This window comes from Oculina patagonica, chromosome 3, assembly GCF_052425735.1.
Source record: "Oculina patagonica isolate OP01 chromosome 3, crgOcupat, whole genome shotgun sequence".
Taxonomy (NCBI): domain Eukaryota; kingdom Metazoa; phylum Cnidaria; class Anthozoa; order Scleractinia; family Oculinidae; genus Oculina; species Oculina patagonica.
In genome coordinates this window covers 20651671-20669089 of record NC_135760.1, presented here as the reverse complement: position 1 = coordinate 20669089, position 17419 = coordinate 20651671, and the positions used below count along the sequence as shown (strand labels likewise).

The following is a 17419-nucleotide window of genomic DNA, read 5'->3' as shown; positions in this document are numbered from 1 at the left end:
TCCCAACAACCTTAATGTCAAGCTAACATGAAAATTTCGCGAAGTACGCTTCTACTCCACGTGTTCGCACGCTGACACATTTTGCGCAGAATCGTTTAAGCGCTGAAATGCGTGGCAAATAAAAATTATGTCATATAGCTCTTCTTTTCCTTCTTCTTCTTTTGGGTTGTACATGGTCACATGACACCTAACAAGGAAACTGCCTATCACCAAATGTCCATGAGCGGGTAACATTGCGAAAGCAGTGACGTCACAGGGTAACTGTACCCTTTGATATCACAGAAATACACACAGGAGTAAGGCGCCCAGACTCAATGGTGTCAGAGCCACCGAAGACTAAGGAGGTGGGGCGAGACTAAAAGCTGGAGTACTTTCTTAATTATTGCTCCACCCCTTTTGGCTCTACCAGCGTTTGGCTCTCTGGAAGTGGTTGGAGCGCTAGACTTGTAATCCGGAAGTCGCGGGTTCAAATCCTCCTCCCCGCCACTAGATGGATCACAACTAGATGGATCACAACACAACTCCTGAGGAAAATGCTTGAACATTGAACATGCCGTAATCATGTGGTATATCTATGAAGTTTTGTGCATATGTAAATGTGTGTGCACATCCCATCGATTAGAATGGCTTTGAATGAAACTGAGAAGAATTTGTGAGGCATCACAATGACTGGTCCCATGGAAAACAGTGAGTTTTGTGCCCCTCTGATCTTCAAACCCCACTCAATTTGGCTCCATCATAAAAGGCTCTTGGAGCGAAGAGGATTCGCAGAATTTTGATTCTCCCAGTTTACCGTACCAAAATTGGCAAGTAGCCAATCCAAGAAGCGCGATCTACTGTCCTGATATCCTACGATATCAAGTCACTGAACTGATATGCCACTATATCACGGTCACTTTGAAGTAAAGTAGTGTACTGTACGATGAATTAAAAAGAGGCTTTACCAATAAAACAGAACTTCGTAATTTCAAATTTAGCGGTGTTTAGCGGTCGTAAAGAGAGGAAAAATTTCCCGCCAAAACTAAACTTAAGCGCCAATTGTGCGATGTTTGCCTACGAGTACTGAGACATTCAGACTGTAAAACGGAGTCGGAATTTTCAAATTTTTCGCTTAATTTTGATTTTGAAAATTTAGGGAATAAAACATTAAACAAACGAGTGGACAAAATGCAGAAGAGGAACTTGGTTAAAGTGTTGAAGACTAAGTCAACACAATTTGCAGTACGTACCTTGCAAGCATGGCTTCAACAGAGCGATAAACATAACAGGATTTTTGGCTGAATTTGGGTACGGTAAATACCTCATCGTACTTTTTTGGTACGCTTCGGCTACATATCAGGCTCGTTTGGTCTCACCATGGGTATTTTGGCTCGATTGCGTCTCGCCAAAATACGAACCATGGCTCGACCAATCTCGCCTGATATGCTACCGAAGCTTACCAAAAAGGTACGATTAGGTATTAAAATTTACCTAATAATTACATTGGAACTTTACTTTCAAATAAAATTTGTAATTGCAAACACATCTACACGTATAGAATGTGTCACTGTTATATAAAAATTCGTATATTTTTAACCCAGTTCGCCTTAAAGTCATGTTTTCAAGTAGCATCAATTTTACAAATGCCTGCGGCAACATGCACCAAACCCTCCCACCACCCCCACCTTGCCTGGCATGTGTGCCACTTTGAAGAAATACCGCACATTCATATGGTACATTAGCCCCAGAACCTCTTACCTAAATAAAATGTTTCTGGTGGTATAACTTTCTTGGGTTCACTGAGTATGATACCTCCATCCTTAATGGCTTGGGAAAATGCACTGGTCTGTATGTTGGACAAGTTTATGTGGTAAGTAGAAATATATGGTTCTACCGTCATTTTATCAAGAATCTGACAACATCATCTACATGTTTGTAACTGCGACAAATGAACTTGCTGAGTATTGTGATGTTTATAAAAAAAAAGGTTAAGTGAAAGGCGGGCATCAGGCTTGTGACCAATCAGAAATAAAATGAGAAATTTTTTGCACATAAACTACACCAAGGTAAAGGTGTAATAATCATTCACTATCCACTTGTATTCACTCCTGAGGTACTGTATCTGTATACATAAAGGATTTTTCTTACTTTATTTTTTATTTTTGTTTTTATTATTTTCGTGGCACGTACAGGTCTGTAAATTATCTTTTTAGCTAAGCGTTTCTCGTTTCAATGCTTTTCGTCCATGTGTCTTAATAGCTTTTACTTTTTACCTTCGGTCTATTCTGTAGTTAAGGATACCAATAACTGACATATTGGAAGGGGATACCCATATCACTAGAAATTTAGGTATCCAAGTTTTTGTCGAATGGGTCTGTCCAAAATGCTTGGATGGCGTTATAAAATTTCAGACGGACGACGGAGGTCAGGTTGCACAATTTTCACGCATTGCGTGAAGACTCTATGTCAGTTGATTGATCATGCTCGCCCGCATATTGATTTTAAAGGATCTTGCATGGAACTGGTAAGGCAAGTGTACCGTGCCTGCATTGGGAAGAGAATGATCAGTTTTAAGGATGAAATTTTCTGCTTTATTTACACGCGTGCTATATGTTATACGGTACATTCTTAGGCCAAGCACTGTATAAGCACTGTAATGTATAAAGCATGTGAAAGCACTTTCAGTTTCGAGAGTGTGACACATGCCCGTCCATACGAATAAGATTATGACTCAACAAGACGACAAAGGGAAAACTTGAACATGTCAGTTGAATATTATTATGTTCTTTTAGCAAACGACACTTTAGCTCTATCACTTCAACAGCCTAATTCATTGCCTGATTCGTGTCATATGCATAACAATTGATCACGAGGACAATCAACTTTCTCAGAAACAGGGGATTCCCCTTATGAATATTCCAAGTTCATTTCAAACGTTTCAAAGTGACAGCTGTCTCGCGATAAGTCTGAAAATGCAGCTTATGGATCTGTTCCTTCCAAAGTTTTGCAAGTCATTTATTCCCCTTTCTTCAAATGAGTGAGAAATATACTCTGCAATCGTCTAAAAAAGACTAAGGTGCCCGAAGAAAAGGTTTAGTTGCGATTTCCTTCGTCACCAGTGGTACGTATTATTATATTTTTACCTAGCTTTGTCTCTCCGATTCGTGTACTCTTAAAGTTTAATATTTTGGCTCCGCTTATAGCTCCTTTTTGCTCTTGTATTGTTCAACATTGCTCAGTTAAATCTTAAAATATTCTTTTCATCCACTTATACCCGTTTACTAATATTTATAAATTGAGGAATTGAATTGGTTCTCGAATGAAATAGGACCAAATAGGATTTATTGGAGTAGACTTCAAAATGTTCTAGTTAATGTGTGTTTGATAAAATTCGATTTTAAGGGCTAAATATAGCATCAGTAGTTGAATTCAGCACGTTATCAGTAGTGTACAAGTGAAATCCGTCGCTTTTGTCGACGTTTGGCGTATGATATCATTGTGAACGCATGACTCGGCAAAGATTTGGTTACTAGGCACGTAGTTTTGAATGGCAAGCTTGGTTATGTACAGAAATTAGCTCGAGCATAACACAGCAATTTTATGTAAAGTTCTGGAATTTGTGCAAATACACTGCCTGTAAGGACACCGTATTTGAAACGCTCCCAAATGTTTACCTTTTCTCTAAAACGAAAGTAATTTGAATTATTCAGAGAAATGTTTCAGTTTTCTTAGAATGAGGGGGTTCCTCTTATGAATATTCTACCTCTAACTCAACACTCGCGCATTTAAACCAGTGTCATACTGAAACCGGGATGAGCTTTGGCAGTATTGGCCATTTGGCTTATGGCTAACCGCTTCCTTTGTACCTATCCTTTTATCCTTTTTCCTGCCAAACTTAGAAAAGCCATGGTAATACAAACACTTATTAAATTTGCATACTTGCAGCTACCAAAGGAAGTTTACAGAGGTGCCTCTTGTGTCCCATTCGGCATTTGTAGTTGTTCATTCCTTTCCGTTCACTTTCTGTCGTCGATGTTTAAAATTTTAAGATTGACTTTTTCTATATTATTATATTTAATTCTAAAACATAGACATCTCCCTTAAATATTGCTTTGAGAGTTAATACTCATCCCCCTTTTGGAGGACAAAAATATATACATATTACCCTTTAAAAACACGTACCTTACAGGATAAATATTGGTTTACTTATCCAGAGGGTCGGGACGAGTCTACTTCAAATGATTTTCTTTGAACGAGTCTACTAATACCGACATTCAACAGAATTTATCCTTCAAATCGTAATCGAAATCGAAACAGATTACGGCAATAACATAATCAGTGTCGGGATATTCATAGTTAGTCATGCAATGTCTTTGTTATACTGTGGTGTCCTGCAAGTCGACAGTAGTGTTTGTCGCTAATTAAGCTACGAGAGGTAGGTAGAAAAACCTCGAGCATTCTAAATTATATATTTATTTGTTAAATAACTTGGACGGGGATTAGCAAAATATCGTTATTTGTCATTGGCTAGAAGATCGATTATTTGCTGAAGCTGGGCTAAGGCAATAAATGATCTGCAAGATAATGACATATCACGATATTTTGCAATATCAGAACGGAGATCGACAAGAATTGTTTTATTAATCGATCCCTGTGCTTGTTTCTAGGCCAAGTAGAAAATTCAAATCACTCTCCAGCAACTCTGGAAAAACAGCTGGCATTTTTTCTCGGAATTGGACACTACAACGCACGAGCAAGTAATAATTGTTTGCACAAAATTACGATTTGACGCTATTGCGTATCAGCAGACCATTATTTCAGGCGGTTGTTTGCAAATTGTTTCGGCCAATGAAAAGGAAGAAAAAGATGTATCGAATTATAAATATGGTTTGTCACCGTCTGGAAAAATAAAACTGGCATCTGTGCTTTTGAGACGCAGCACTTTGAATTCGTCATGAAGGTAATCAAATTTTAACAGTTTTAGCCACTTTACCCACAAATATTCCGAATGCCTGGATGTAAGAAAGAAAGTCTCATTCAAATCTTCCTGACGGTAATCTTTCTTTGTTTGGAAATGCAAAGGGGTTAAAAAAATCACTTCCAGGCTTGACCAAATAAAATCCCTATGACCAGTGTCAAGTAGACAAATGTTCGGCACTAAACGCTGGTTTAAGAAAGTCATATTTTGAGATAAGTTATCCTTGTTACCATGTATCGAGGCTGCAAGTGATTCGAAGCTGTTTCTTGAGATTAGAGACTGTTTATATTCTGGTTGGCTTTATCTGAAGCTGGCACATTTTAGATCACTTTCCTTTAGCCGGTGATTCTTTCGTATAGAAACCGATTAAAATCATTCTAGATTGTCACACGAAAACGTAATTTAAAGTCGTTCAATTAATGCAAGCATGCACACTGTCTGTAATTTAGCGTTTTTACAATGACACCATATTTGTATTTGAAACGCGCCTGAATGTTTAAATTATTCAGAGAAGTTGAAGTTTTTTAAGAATCGGGGGGTTCCCCTTATGAATATTCTAATTCGAATACAACAATCATTATCGGGGGTGGGGGGATTTCCCTTATGAATTAGCCTGCGTAGCAAGCGTTCCCGTGCGAGCGAAGTGCTGCTATGTGTCGGGCGCGAACGAATATTCTGGCGAAGAGCGAAAGATTCTGGCCGCGCGAAAATTGTGGCGAGAGCAAAAAAGGGAAAAGAAGGGGGGTGGGGGTAGGGAAGCGAGGGAACGCTTGCAAGCAAACCCCACGATTCTGAAAAACCCGTTCGCCCACGAACGGGGTCTCTGATTGGTGCGGCGTAGTTATGTTGATTGACAAGTTTGACATATTCGTGCTTGCTGTTCAAAGTTCAAAGAACAACGGTTTACGCTTTTTGCTGCCGTCAATCATCTTAGCGGACCTCTCGGGAAACAGAAGTTCGCTTCATTCGGGTCAAAAGGTCAAGTCTGTCAGTTGTGATTGGTAGATTTCGATCCATTTTGTTTGTTTCTGTTTTTCATGGTTCGTTGGCTGTCGCATTTCACCGAAAACCGCAATAATGAAAAGTTTGACTGTTTAGAGGACATACACCGAGGGAAATTTAATATTGTGTACGCTTCAGCTGAAGCCGCCATGGACAGGCATTTTATTGATTCACTAAAATGGAAGAATTCCGCATTTAATGAGAATTTAGCCGCTCTTGTAGACGAAAGTCATACAAATGAAACTTGGACGGGATTGAGGTGAGCTTCTTCGCCACTGTTTACAACTTTGATACGTATTTTAAAAAACTGAAGATTTCTTTGTGCACTATTGTAGTAAGCGGTTATATTGCAATATATTATCGAATATTGGTAATAAAGTAGATTGAAACATTGGCTTTGGTTGAGTTTTTCAAGCAGCAGCCTCGCTTCCTATCGAACTCTGTACGAGTTCGTATAGTGTCCCAAAATTTCTAATTATGCGAGCGCAAGGATGACAAACGCGCTATGAAAATAGCTTGGGGATTTCCACAACTTCGATTCAAATAGCTCTGCAAAAATCGGCAAGGATTTCTCGTATGAATATTTTCGCTTCGAGGGTTTACAAAGATATTCTAAAGAAATATAACCAGCTCTTCCCGGCTGAGATGCTGTACCAAATATAATTTTAAAATTGCATCGACAAACTCTACAGCGATCGTTTGGTGTTTCGGACATCACAAGAGTGTTTCGCGGGTTTGAATATTTTGACAAGGTTTCACGTAGACGATTTTGTTTTGAAGGAAGTAAATTTTATTTCCGTCAAATGTAATTGGTTAATTTGTTGATAAAGCTGTCAATCAACGAGTGAAATCAACCGGAAAAATCGGTGGGCGTTTTTCAGAATCGTGGGGTTTGCTTGCAAGCGTTCCCTCGCTTCCCAACCCCCTCCCCGCTCCTTTCCCTTTTTTGCTCTCGCGCCAATTTTCGCGCGGCCGCGCGACGCATAGCAGCACTCGCTCGCACGGGAACGCTTGCTACGCAGGCTACTTACGAATATTCCTTTTCCACCTGCTGGTGAATTCTTTACACAGAAACTGATGATTGCGAGTGTTTCACGACCCTTTACAGGAGCAACATTACCGCAAATGTCTTACAGAGATCAATATGAGACTAACAGTGAAACACGCTTCAAGAGAGTTTTCGTTATTAGTGGTACGTATTTGTACTTGTTCTTATGCGCGGTCACTTCACCTGTCTAATGTACTGTAGTAAGTTTTATGCTAGCCTTTCGTAATAATGGCCCGGTTTGATTCGGGCTGTTATGCTTCCCATCTGGGTTTGAACGAAAAACAGCGTAAATCTAAACTAAAAGTAGGTTTCATACTAGCGATATGTCAAACTACATTCACCAAGTCAACGAAAATACGAAGGCGAAATTTATCTATGATAGTGGAACACTTTGGCACACACAGGGGATTTTAAAAATGTTCTTCCTTCGTTATAGCTAGTACAGTGTAAATGGCTTAGTTCAGTAGTAGCCACGAATATACAATATAAGTAAGTTTGAATGTGATCTCTGAGTATTTCAACTTTTTAGCCAAGTTTTGAAAATACGTTAAGTTGAATAAGTCCACCTTTTTCACGCCAAACCTCCCTGAGTTAGTTGATAAAATATAATGAGAATCAAAATGAGTACATTTATAGAAAGTGAGAATTTTCGGCGCTGTATTTTTAGGGGAAATAACCTAGAACAGTTCTGCATTAATTAAATGTGTCGAAGTGTAAACTCACCACGGGAGTTCCATTAAACTGAACGCATCGAAAACAAAACACCAAGGATTTTGATTAGAAAACAGAGAGAGATTCTGTAGATCTTATTGGAAATTCAGTTATTTTAACAACCATTCTTGACATATCCCCTTGGTGTTCGCCATTTGTAACTTTTGTGTAGGGATAACCTGTGATCAATTATCTTCTGTGCAATATTATACGGCCATTGCCTTATATGGAAATTTTGTTTTTAAATATTTTGACTAAAACTATAAGGTGTTTCAACAATCAGTAAACCTTCACACTGAAAACTTCCAACATCCATGGCGAGGAGTCCAATCAAAGTTGCAATTGAAACTGACGTCACACCACCTGCTAAAGAAACACTGGATTTTGATGATGACACCTTAAGAGGTGAGTGGAACCGACCACTGTGATCTATTGGTTGGAAATATTCCTTTCTTTTTCAAAAGGGGTTGATTGTTAATTGTTTCAAGGTTATGAAGACGAGTAATCTCTCTTCCTGTTACGTTGTTAAAGGGAGTCTGCTATATTACTACTAATTACAGAGAAAGAATCTTCCAATTTTGCACAATGTTTTTAACTAAGAGCGTGATGTTGGAATTTGACGCAATTATTACATGCACACTTGTACGGCCCTTATAAATAGACATTTCAGTAATGACAGGAAACCTATAAACCTAAGAACAAGTAGTGTAATCGGACCCTCGATACCAGTAACAGTCCTATGATTGTTTTTGTTTTAGCGATAGCTGAGGTGTACAAGAATCAAGGAAATGAGGAATACCGGAAAAGAGATTTTGTCAATGCCATTCATTTCTACACTGAAGGGTTAAAAGTGAACTGCAAAGATCAACAAATGAATGTCAAGCTGTACAGCAACAGGGCGATAGCAAATTTCAAATTGGGTAGGCATTTATTTGCCCTTCAATATACAAGGTTATGCAATTCCTCCAGTGCCGTCGTTTTCCAAACATATTTCATACCTACGTTAAATAAAACCACAGAAGATTTCCGAGGAATATCTGAAGACGTTTCGACTGCAGCCTTCATAAATTTTAATTACGATCAGTCTCGTCTTTATTCTTCTAAAGGCTTACAGAGTTGAATGAGTGCGATGATTTCTTTGACAGGAAAGTATGTTGATTCACTGAATGATGCAAAAGCTGCCACTCGATTGCAGCCAATTTTCCTCAAAGCGATTGTTAGAGGTAAGTTTTTGATATCCTAGTACGTTCAACGAACTGACCTCACGCAACAGTTTTAAAGCGCGATTAAGGGGGTTATCATCTGTAACATACCTAGCCGGAGTTTCAGACAACGAGTAAAAGAAACATTCTCCTGTTTTGGCTGGACTACGTGATGTGATGCATTTAATTTTTTCAATTGCAGAAGATTTCAAAAACTTGTATGGAGTACATATTTACTTTTATGGGGCAGAATTTGATTTAATCGGAGCGCCGACGCAAAATTTGAAACGATCGAATTCTTGATGTATATTTTAGGTGACAATGAGAACATCATTTTGAGAACATCGGAGAATTGACAGTGATTGGAGTATGAAGGCAGAAAAAAATATGTACTCACATGGCAATTTAGCCCTAGTATATATGCGCGTCTATCTCTCAGTCACTTTCCGCGCTTGTATAAGTATCAGTTATTGGTACCTACTCGACATACATGTAACACTCATTTGTTGCAGTGTGGTCCATTAGTGACGGAGGGAAATACTGACTTTTTCTTTTTCTTTGGATCATTGACGATTTTTCCACTGTGTTGACATGTCCTCTAGCTCCAATGTGAATTTTAACTTTTTTTGTCCCCAGGAGCAAGTGCATGTGTCCAGCTGAATTGGTTTGAAGAAGCTTTTACGTGGTGTGAAAATGGTTTAGCTGTATCCTTTGACAATTTCTTCAGATTAAACTCATCCCCAATAAATGCTTTTGAGTAAATAACCAGAGTCTAACGAGACATAATATGTGATAAAGTCTGGGGTATTTTTGCCACTGAGAGCGTCTCAGCCTTGTAGTTTCCATCCTTAAATTTCGATTTGTGCACAAAGTGATTTATGTCTAAAAAGCAAGCTGTCACTATTTGGCGAAAAGGTAATATTTTTAGGCAACTGCTGGAAAATGGAATAATCCTTGACGCAAATCAAACAGGAAAACTTCTCAGTGATCATACTGGGAAGAAACAGTGTTAATCAATCAATTATGGCATGTTAACTGAGGCATTTTTACAGTTCCGCTAAAAATTTCTGATAAAAACTTTGATATTCACGACTGTCGTTGTTTTTGGAAACAGCAAAGAATTTCCATCAAAATTCGTAAAGCTTTATACGGATCCAAATACTTCAAACTAAGTAAAATAACCGAGAAAGGTTTGTAGTATACAAATCCGGTTAAATGAATCGACCACGCGCTGCTTTTTTTCAAACCTTGGACACTGACCGACGTCAATCTAAGCATTTTCCTGTGTACTTGTCACACGTGTAGTAGATATCTTCGTTTTGAAAATTTCGGTAGGGCTCCAGTGACCGCTTAATTCAGCCTGGCATACGACTGACCTGCAAAATACATCGTCATTTTTTCGCTTATTATGACGTCATCTTCGCGAGCAAGAGCTAATAAAAACGTATCATTAATTTCGTCTATCTTAGACTATTTTGTGATATAACTTAACTCTAAGAAGATAGACAAAAATAACAAAACCTTATTAGGATTAAAGGCTAGGTCCGTCAATGAGCTAAAGAAGCTGCCAGAAACTCAAAGTTTGCAACACACGGTAAGTTGAAGTCTTGAATAATTAGTGTATTCAAGGTTTCTTTGGCATGTCGTTGTCAGTGAAATAGAAGGTTATATGGGGTAATATCTACGTTTATTAGTATTTAAGGTCCAGGAGTTCTGAACTCGTGTTCACTTTAACTGAGGTTCAGGTCTCGACAGCATAAAAATAATAAAAGGTCTCGAGAGCATAAAACCGTTTTGGACCCTTTAATTCTAATAGGGCAAAGACACGAAAGACGTCACTGAAACAGCTCAAGAGAATGCTGTTAGTGAAAGCGAGGACACAGCATCTGTTGAAAAGGCACTGGACTACGATGACAACGGCAGCTTAAGAGGTAAAAGAGAAAAGTACAGGAAATCTAATTGTGATAAAATGTATAAATCGAAACACACATTTTTTTTCGCCTAGCCAGAATAAATAAGAAGCCACAGACAACTTGAACTACAACAAATTTCGTAAACTGCATGTTCTCGATTCGCGCGTTATGCGATTACTCTACCAAGTGGGGTTTGTGTGCTTTAAACATTCGAAGAACGAAACTTACAAAATGCGGATGAGAAGGGGACTATTTTTATTTAAAAAGAATTGCAGTAGTCACATGTTCCAACGTTCATTTAACATTTTTTGTTTAGGAAAAGCAGAGGTCTACAAGAATAAAGGAAATTATGAATACAGCACAAAGAATTTAAGCAATGCCATTCACTTCTACACGGAAGGAATTAAAGTGAACTGCAACGATGACGAACTGAATGCCAAACTGTACAGCAACAGGGCCATAGCACATTTTTATTTGGGTGAGAGTAGTTAAGAGTTTTCTGTGATTGTCGGTCGATCCTTGCACCTCATTGATATCTTTCGTTATATTAGCAATAATCTGCAATGTGCATGTTTTTTTTTATAGGCCAAATTTCTTTCAACCACTTAGATGCTAAGATCACTTAAGATTTTTTAATGTTCCCAACACCAAACATATTTTCACATTATCAAAACATTGAAAAGAAGAACGGTTAAGGGTTAAACAAACGAAAGGAGCTGTCTTGTTTTTTTTTTGGCTCTATTTTCCGCCAGTCGAGTCAGGGGAGGCGGAACTGGGTTTTTGAAATACCATTCATACAGCCCACAGAATCTATCGTTACAGCACAGTCAGTTTCATTATACATATTCTTTCTAATTGTATTATTTTAGGGAATTATGAAAATTCACTTAGAGATGCAAGAGCTGCCACTGATTCACAACCAACTTTCCTTAAGGCAATTGAGAGAGGTAAGCTGTTTTTCTCCATCCCTTTGTTCGGTTTTTCTCCCTTTACATAGACATGATCACGTGAACAACGCACATGTGCAGAGTGGTTTTGGAGACCAGATAGAGTTGCTATCTTGTACTTTGTTTGTTCAGAAAGTGTTTATCGTCGAAACTTAAGAGCTAAAATGCAAGGGTTTAACACGGCTTGTGATACAAATTCGAAAAATCAGCGTAGATTTTAAATACAATCGGCCTTTTCCCACTATTTGAAGCCAGTAATGGAATGCTTGTGGACAAGTAGTAGTGAACCGTTATATCCTGACCTGTTCTTGATAAAAAAAGTGAATCACTGGTGTATTTAACCTGTTAAATAAAAAACCTGTGTAATAAAAATAGAACATAATAATGGGAAATGAACTTCAACATAAACACAAGTGTAGAAGTTTTGTACTAAGATAGGGAACATTTTTTTTATTGATCATTGTAGGAGCGTGTGCCTGTATGAAGCTGAATCGTTTTGGAGAAGTCATCACATGGTGTGACAAGGGGTTAGCAGTATCCTTTTCTCACAATTTTTTTTGTCTTAGGTGCATGACTTGTTTCTAGCCCAGCGGTATGTTTGTCCTTGTCACGCAACGGTTTTGAAGGAGACTAGACCTGTTCACTGTTTCGTAAAACAACAAAAATGAATTTTCTTTGCTAAGGATACTAGTTTTTCAATCGAACATTATGAACGTAACCAGGACTACAGCAGCCAAGTGCAAACCTGGCTCACTGGAGGGATTTGATCTTTGTTGTCGAAGATTTATAGATTTCTTTGTTAACTTGCGGAAATTATATCGGGTTACATTTCTCAACTGGAAAAGATTGACAAGAGTAACAAGAAGTTATTGGAGTTAAGGATCAGGTCTGTTAAAGAACAAAACAAGAAGCAGAAACCAGACGGCGACAGCACAGAAAATAATTCAGAAATTCACACTGTGAAAGACAAGGTAAGGTTGTTGGAAAGTTTTTCGCAGTTGTAGTTTTTTATACGTTTCTATCTGTTAGAGTAAGTTAAAAACAGACTACTTGCCTTTTAAGAGGCCGTCTTTCTTAAAAACACCCACTCAAAATTCGCGCCAAAAAATAATTTTGCCTGAGTCTCTGGCAACTGAAAGACTTTACCGAGGCTAGAACTAAAACAGGTTTGGTTTGATTCAAACACAGGTAACCAAAGCGTACTATGAGAGTTTGTATGGATGTACTAAGAAGGCTTGTATGGATTTGAAATAAAGTTGAGAAAAATATCCCTTTTTACCGGCGAAAAGTTATAATGAAACTTTAAACCTTACCTGGTGTCACGTTTTTGTATTTCTAGTGCTTTAGAAAGTCATACGCGCGATTTTCGTCTTAACCGTCTGTTGCGTACTAAAAGAAAGACAAGGTAGGAAAGCAAATTCGAAAGGCGAACGCAGGCCTCTTCGAAAAACTCGCTAAAAGTACCTCAAAACCAGACCTAACTCGATCTTTTCCCTTCACGATCCAAGAGCGATAATTATTCCATCTTTCTATGTAATTGAATTGCATTCAAGTTGAAGCACCATCTCATGCTCACTACAACCACTATAAGTTAATTTTTGTAACGGCGGGTAAACCCAAACCTCAGCAACCCATTCAATCAACATTCAAATCTGTGCACCGTTCCGAACGTTACAAAAATTAACTTATAGTGGCTGTAGTGAGTATGAGATGGTGCTTACAAGAGATCTCCTCTGTCTCCCCCGGACGGGGTGGATTTTGTACTCGCCCTAGGCTCGACCGTTAGCTAGGTGCTCGCATTTGAATTTCACGGCCGTAATGGCGCCCGATTTGTGCCGAAGTTGTGAATTCAAATGAAGTTCTTGGCTCCAAACTTCAACTTGAATGCAATTCAATTACATAGAAAGATGGAATAATTATCGCTCTTGGATCGTGAAGGGAAAAGATCGAGTTAGGTCAGGTTTTGAGGTACTTTTAGCGAGTTTTTCGAAGAGGCCTGCGTTCGCCTTTCGAATTTGCTTTCCTACCTTGTCTTTCTTTTAGTATGCAACAGACGGTTAAGACGAAAATCGCGCGTATGACTTTCTAAAGCACTAGAAATACAAAAACGTGACACCAGGTAAGGTTTAAAGTTTCATTATAACTTTTCACCGGTAAAAAGATATATTTTTTCTCATCTTTATTTCAAATCCATACAAGCCTTCTTAGTACATCCATACAAACTCTCATAGTACGCTTTGGTTACCTGTGATTCAAAATGATTTTCAGGCCGCGTTAACAGCCATCAAATATTTTGCCCCTTCGGGACCCGTCGCAACGTCTGAAAAATTAGAAAAATAGGCATTTTTCGAGCTGCTGTCAAATACTTTATTCGCATCAAACACCAACAATTTTTATATCAATTTGTTTATAAACAGTTCTAGTTTTCTTAGAAAGTAGCAACTTTCCCCTCGATTTATCTGGAAATGCGAAATCAATGATATAATGACCACTACTGATCGGCATCGAACGAAGGTTGAAAAATGGCCTTGATTTAGAAGCGAATATTTCAATTGCGGGTCTTAGCTGATAACTCTACTCTACACAGCCAAAAAGTGTAGTCCTTTATCTGCTAAAATATGCAAAATCACATGTAAGTTGTTAGTATTTCAAAAGTTATGACCGTTTGTATCAGCACATGTGCGAGTAATGACGACAATATAAGCGGAAATGTTGTTATTACTCGCACATGTGCTGATACCAGGCTGATACAAATGGTCATAACTTTTGAAATACTGAAAACGTACATTTGATTTTGCATATTTCAGCAGATAAAGGACTACACTTTTCGGCTATGTAGAGAAGCGTTATTAGCTAGGTCCCGAAATTGAAATATTCGATTCTAATTCAAGGCCATTTTTCAACCTTTGTTCGATGCCAATCAGTAGTGTTCATTATATCCTTGATTTCGCATTTCCAGATAAATCGAGGGAAAAGTTGCTACCTTCTTAGAAAACTAGAAATGTTTATGACCAACTGATATAAAAATTGTCGGTGTTCAATGCGAATGAAATATTTGACAGCGGCTCGAAAAATGCCTATTTTTCTAATTTTTCAGACGTTACGGCGGGCCCGGAAGGGCAAAATATTTAATGGCTCCTACCGCGGCCAGAAAATCATTTTGAATCAAACCAAATCTGTTTTGGTTTTAGCCTCGGTAAAGTCTTTCAGTTGCTAGAGTTTCAGGCAAAATTATTTTTTGACGCGAGTTTGAGTGGGTGTTTTTAAGAAAGACAGCCTCTTAAATCATCTACGTTCTTCCATTTTGTCCACGATAATGTGTAGAGACTGTAGAGACAATCGCTCCCACAAAAGCTATGTCATGTTACTTGCGTGGTTCCATAAGCATTTCAACTGGGCAACAGCCAGGATCTGTCAATCACTTGAGTCCCTTCAACCATGACACGGGTAACTTCTTTGCTTTGAAGCCTGTGTTGCAATGATGTCGTCTCTATCTCCCTTTACCAATTTTCCAATTGATTTTCCCGGCGTTACACATTAATAAAATGAATAATCGATATCAATCGATAGCAGCTGATACCAATTAATTGATTGATATTGGAAATCTATGACCAGTGATGATCTGAAGAAAAGGGTTGTGACTTTTACCACGATCGGCTTTTAGTCTTTTTGCCTTCCTTATCAGCATCGTTAGTCGGTGCGTAAACCTGAATTATCGATAAGCGAATTTAAAAACTGGTCATTGAAAGAGGCACTGTTGTCTGAGAAAGAAATCGTGCTAGTGTAATGACTCTTAAAGAGGAACCAGTACAATCATCAAATCCTAGTTGGGAGAAAACTCACATTAAGTACTCGCCGAGGTCGCCTCCGTCGTGGAGGGCAAGACTAGTTTCCCTGACAAGGACGAAATTTTTGACATTTCAAACTAACTTTTTCGTCCTGGCGATGACAGTTTTCGTTCAATTTTAAGTTAATTTTTTCACTGAACATTTATTTATGCCTTTCTCCCCTCCCCAGGCTAGGGATTCACCAACACCTGGGCGGTATACCCGCGCTCGTTTACTGGGCACTCGACTAAAGACAGACAATTTCAGATGGCGTAAAATGGCTAAGTGCAAAGACCCAAAGCCGATTTAATGATTAAAACATTCTTGAATTAATTACAAAAACAATTGGTTCTAGAAATTGTGTTGAGCCCAGTAAAGGTGAGGACACAAACACGCCAAGAAAACTACACTAAAAATACCACAGGAAAAAAAGTGGACATGACAAGGGGAGGAGGAGGGACTTGAAAAACGAACGTGTCATCCAGCGAGAAAAAGCAAGAGTGAATGAATGACTGACTGCTTTGTAGCCAGGCCACCAGCCAAAACATACAAGCGGGGTGCTCAATACATTGAAAAACCATACCCCCTTGTCCAGGCCCCGCACGTGTCCTATTCTGTTACATAACAATATCTGTTGCATAAGAAGCTTACACACGTGCCTACAGTGTTGCACTATTAAAATAAACTAAATTCACTGGGAAGAAAGACATAAAAATGCTATTCGCATGGCAAATAATTTATTTCCATCTTGGCTATATGTTCATTTAAAACTGGTTTACACGATATCGTCTTGCTCAGGAAAAAAATAGAAGCCGCTAACAATAGCAACATTAAGGTAGCCTGTACAAATTAAAACAAAAGTGCGAACGTAAAGTGGAAGGTAAAAAACATGCAAAGCCCGTTTAAATGTCACTTCTCTAAAATTCTAGATTCCTTTGGAACTTTTAACGGTAAATTGTTAAACATCAAAGCATTCAGAAACAAACGCTTTAGAGGCCAAATTCCGACCTTATCTGCGGCAGCTAGTAATAGACGACTGATTGTTCCTTGTGTTAAGAGCATGATTAGTCCTTACAAGTTACAGAAATTTAACCATCCGTTCGGGCTTAGTCAATGATCGTATCCCTGAACGTGCTTCCTATTGGCTACCTACCATTCGACTGTCCTCCCACGTGATTAGTTGTCGCCGTTCTGGAGAATAGCAGCTAACTGAGCTACTTTCTGTGCAGCAGCCTCTAGGGTGATTTACCTTTTCTGTTATAAACATACATAAATAGGACGGGACGACGATCCTTAAACTGGCGTGCCAGGGGCTCCCCTCGATCGGGCCAGACCTTTTACCTATCCGTCATGATTCAACCAACCAGGGTCAAAACAGCAGCCGTAGCGCGTGAGATCATCAAAATACACAAGTTTCATTAATGAGTAAAGGTAACAAACCCGAGATGAAGACGTTTTGTTGTTTGCTGGTAAATTCAATCTGTAACATTCAATGTCCAAACTCAACTGATCGGGCGCATGGGTCATGTTATGATTTCAATGAACCATACAAAAAATTGTTCTGGGACGGTAACCTCCGATCATCAGAGATTCACAGAAATTTAATTCCTGCGAAGTACGTTAACACTGACAAAATACCCATGAATACAAACGTTTCCCTTCGAACAACATTTGAACTTCTTTTAAATAACGACCATCTTACCTGTTATTCAACGAAACAGACGAATCGTTTTCGAAGCTGTCTAATAGCAAATGTAACAAATGTGATTTGCAACATTTGTTTATCTACGTATACCAGGTTAATGAATTGCG

General features: G+C 38.6%; 1 protein-coding gene across 1 annotated transcript in view; it reads left to right on the top strand.

The window, feature by feature from the left end:
- The first annotated feature begins 3645 nt into the window (after nt 1-3645).
- The window catches only part of LOC144645502 (uncharacterized), a 137664-nt gene continuing 123890 nt past the window's right edge, over nt 3646-17419 (top strand). Inside the window, exons 1-12 of the mRNA XM_078505093.1 lie at nt 3646-4939; nt 7031-7151; nt 7986-8123; nt 8477-8638; nt 8864-8941; nt 9557-9624; nt 10422-10514; nt 10737-10851; nt 11150-11311; nt 11703-11780; nt 12247-12314; nt 12626-12710. Coding sequence (XP_078361219.1) covers nt 8033-8123; nt 8477-8638; nt 8864-8941; nt 9557-9624; nt 10422-10514; nt 10737-10851; nt 11150-11311; nt 11703-11780; nt 12247-12314; nt 12626-12710 — 1000 coding nt within the window. The 5' untranslated portion in view covers nt 3646-4939; nt 7031-7151; nt 7986-8032. The remainder of the gene's footprint in view (nt 4940-7030; nt 7152-7985; nt 8124-8476; nt 8639-8863; nt 8942-9556; nt 9625-10421; nt 10515-10736; nt 10852-11149; nt 11312-11702; nt 11781-12246; nt 12315-12625; nt 12711-17419) is intronic.